This window comes from Triticum dicoccoides, unplaced genomic scaffold, assembly GCF_002162155.2.
Source record: "Triticum dicoccoides isolate Atlit2015 ecotype Zavitan unplaced genomic scaffold, WEW_v2.0 scaffold36559, whole genome shotgun sequence".
NCBI lineage: Eukaryota > Viridiplantae > Streptophyta > Magnoliopsida > Poales > Poaceae > Triticum > Triticum dicoccoides.
In genome coordinates, this window is record NW_021266638.1 from 1 (window position 1) to 1,440 (window position 1,440).

At 44.6% G+C, this 1,440-nt stretch overlaps 1 protein-coding gene across 1 annotated transcript; it reads right to left on the reverse strand.

Annotated features, from left to right (window-relative positions):
• Positions 1-7: 7 nt before the first annotated feature.
• Positions 8-1,343, reverse strand: LOC119346015 (alpha-terpineol synthase, chloroplastic-like; the record flags this gene model as incomplete). The annotated part of the gene is made up of 4 exons (XM_037615777.1): positions 1,067-1,343; positions 502-865; positions 183-401; positions 8-86 (listed from the first exon to the last, which is right to left on the reverse strand). Coding segments are annotated over exons 1-4 (939 nt in total), but the record flags the coding sequence as incomplete, so codon positions are not given.
• Between the last annotated feature and the right edge of the window lie 97 nt (positions 1,344-1,440).

Below are 1,440 nucleotides of genomic sequence, written 5' to 3' on the forward strand. Positions count from 1 at the left end.
CAGCCACCTCAGCGGATGTGTTGTACATCACGGAATAGAGTGCTTGCATGTATTCGGGGAGTCTTTCATTAGGACTTTCTTCCCATCTGAAATTATTTATTAATTTTAGATAATGGAAAAGCTTCATTTAATGTGAAACGAAAGTGTCATATATATGTTACACATGCTAAACATATAGTTACCTTCCAATGGCGTCGGTGAAGAGAACAAGTTCATCTAGAGTTCCATACACATCATAAACATCATCTAAGTGAACTATTAGATTGGCGACTTTAGCAAGCACTTCTCGACATGCTCCATTGTTTGGCTCCCACACAATTCCATTTGCGTAATGGAAGCACTCCATGAGACGATCCCTGGCGAACCCTAATTTTTCACTAAGGGCGGTCCCCTTCCACCACCTAGAATTAATTAGGTCAATTTTAATATCTCAAAAACCCATCAACTATGTGAATTAATTATGGGTCTTATTTAAATGCACATCTCTTCACGCTCAGTTACCTTGCTAGTCTTGCGAGTTCTTCCTGATGCATACTTTGCACATTGTTGAAGTCCGTTGCTGCAAATCTAACGAGCAATGGGTCGGAATTGCTCTCATCTCTAGCATAGTGATCTATGAACCATCTTGCCTCTAGTCTAGGAGACCTCCGGTGCAACGGAAGGTCCAAAGAACGAACTACACCGCGCCGTAAGTGGTAATCCATGGATGGCAAGAGCATTATGAGAGCTTTCTTGGAAAATGTTCTTGCCTCATCCAGTGTTTCCTCGCCTCCGAACGCAAGGTATGAAGCCTCGTAGAGTGAGAGGATTCCATGGACATTGTCGGATCCACGCTTGAGAGTTTCCAGAGATTCTATATATATCGCTACCATGAAACAATGTCAGTTAAGTACATAAGTATATGAAACCGTGCCATACACACAAGACAAAGTTTAAACTATGATTGATTCTCGACCATGCATTTGGTGCAGATATGTTCATTTTCCAAAAAATTAGCCGTAGTTTTAGGTTCCTTTCTTACATCGTCGAAGTGTCTGTTTTCCATATTTCATATTTCAGGAGGTACCTGGAGGGAAGAGGACTGGGAAACCACTCTCCCTGAGCAACCTGAACCTCAAGGCCGCAGAAGCAACATCACTGGCGTCGCAGTCCCAGTTGCACCGGTGAGGCTTGTGGTGGACGGAGCTGAGGATACCGGCAATTTCCTCCTCGAAATGGTAGGCAATGCCGAGCCGTTGCACCGTGTCGACAAGCCCGAGCTTCGCAGCTTGGTGGTCGCCTCGGCTCGCCGCCACCAGCCGCTCCCTCACGCCGGCCTTCAACTTATCGACCTGTGACATCATCCATGCATGCACGGAATAAATTTCCATGAGTAATTCATCTACTTTATGTACTACTTGCCGGTTGAAAATACGATATGCTCAGCTGATAAATGTACTT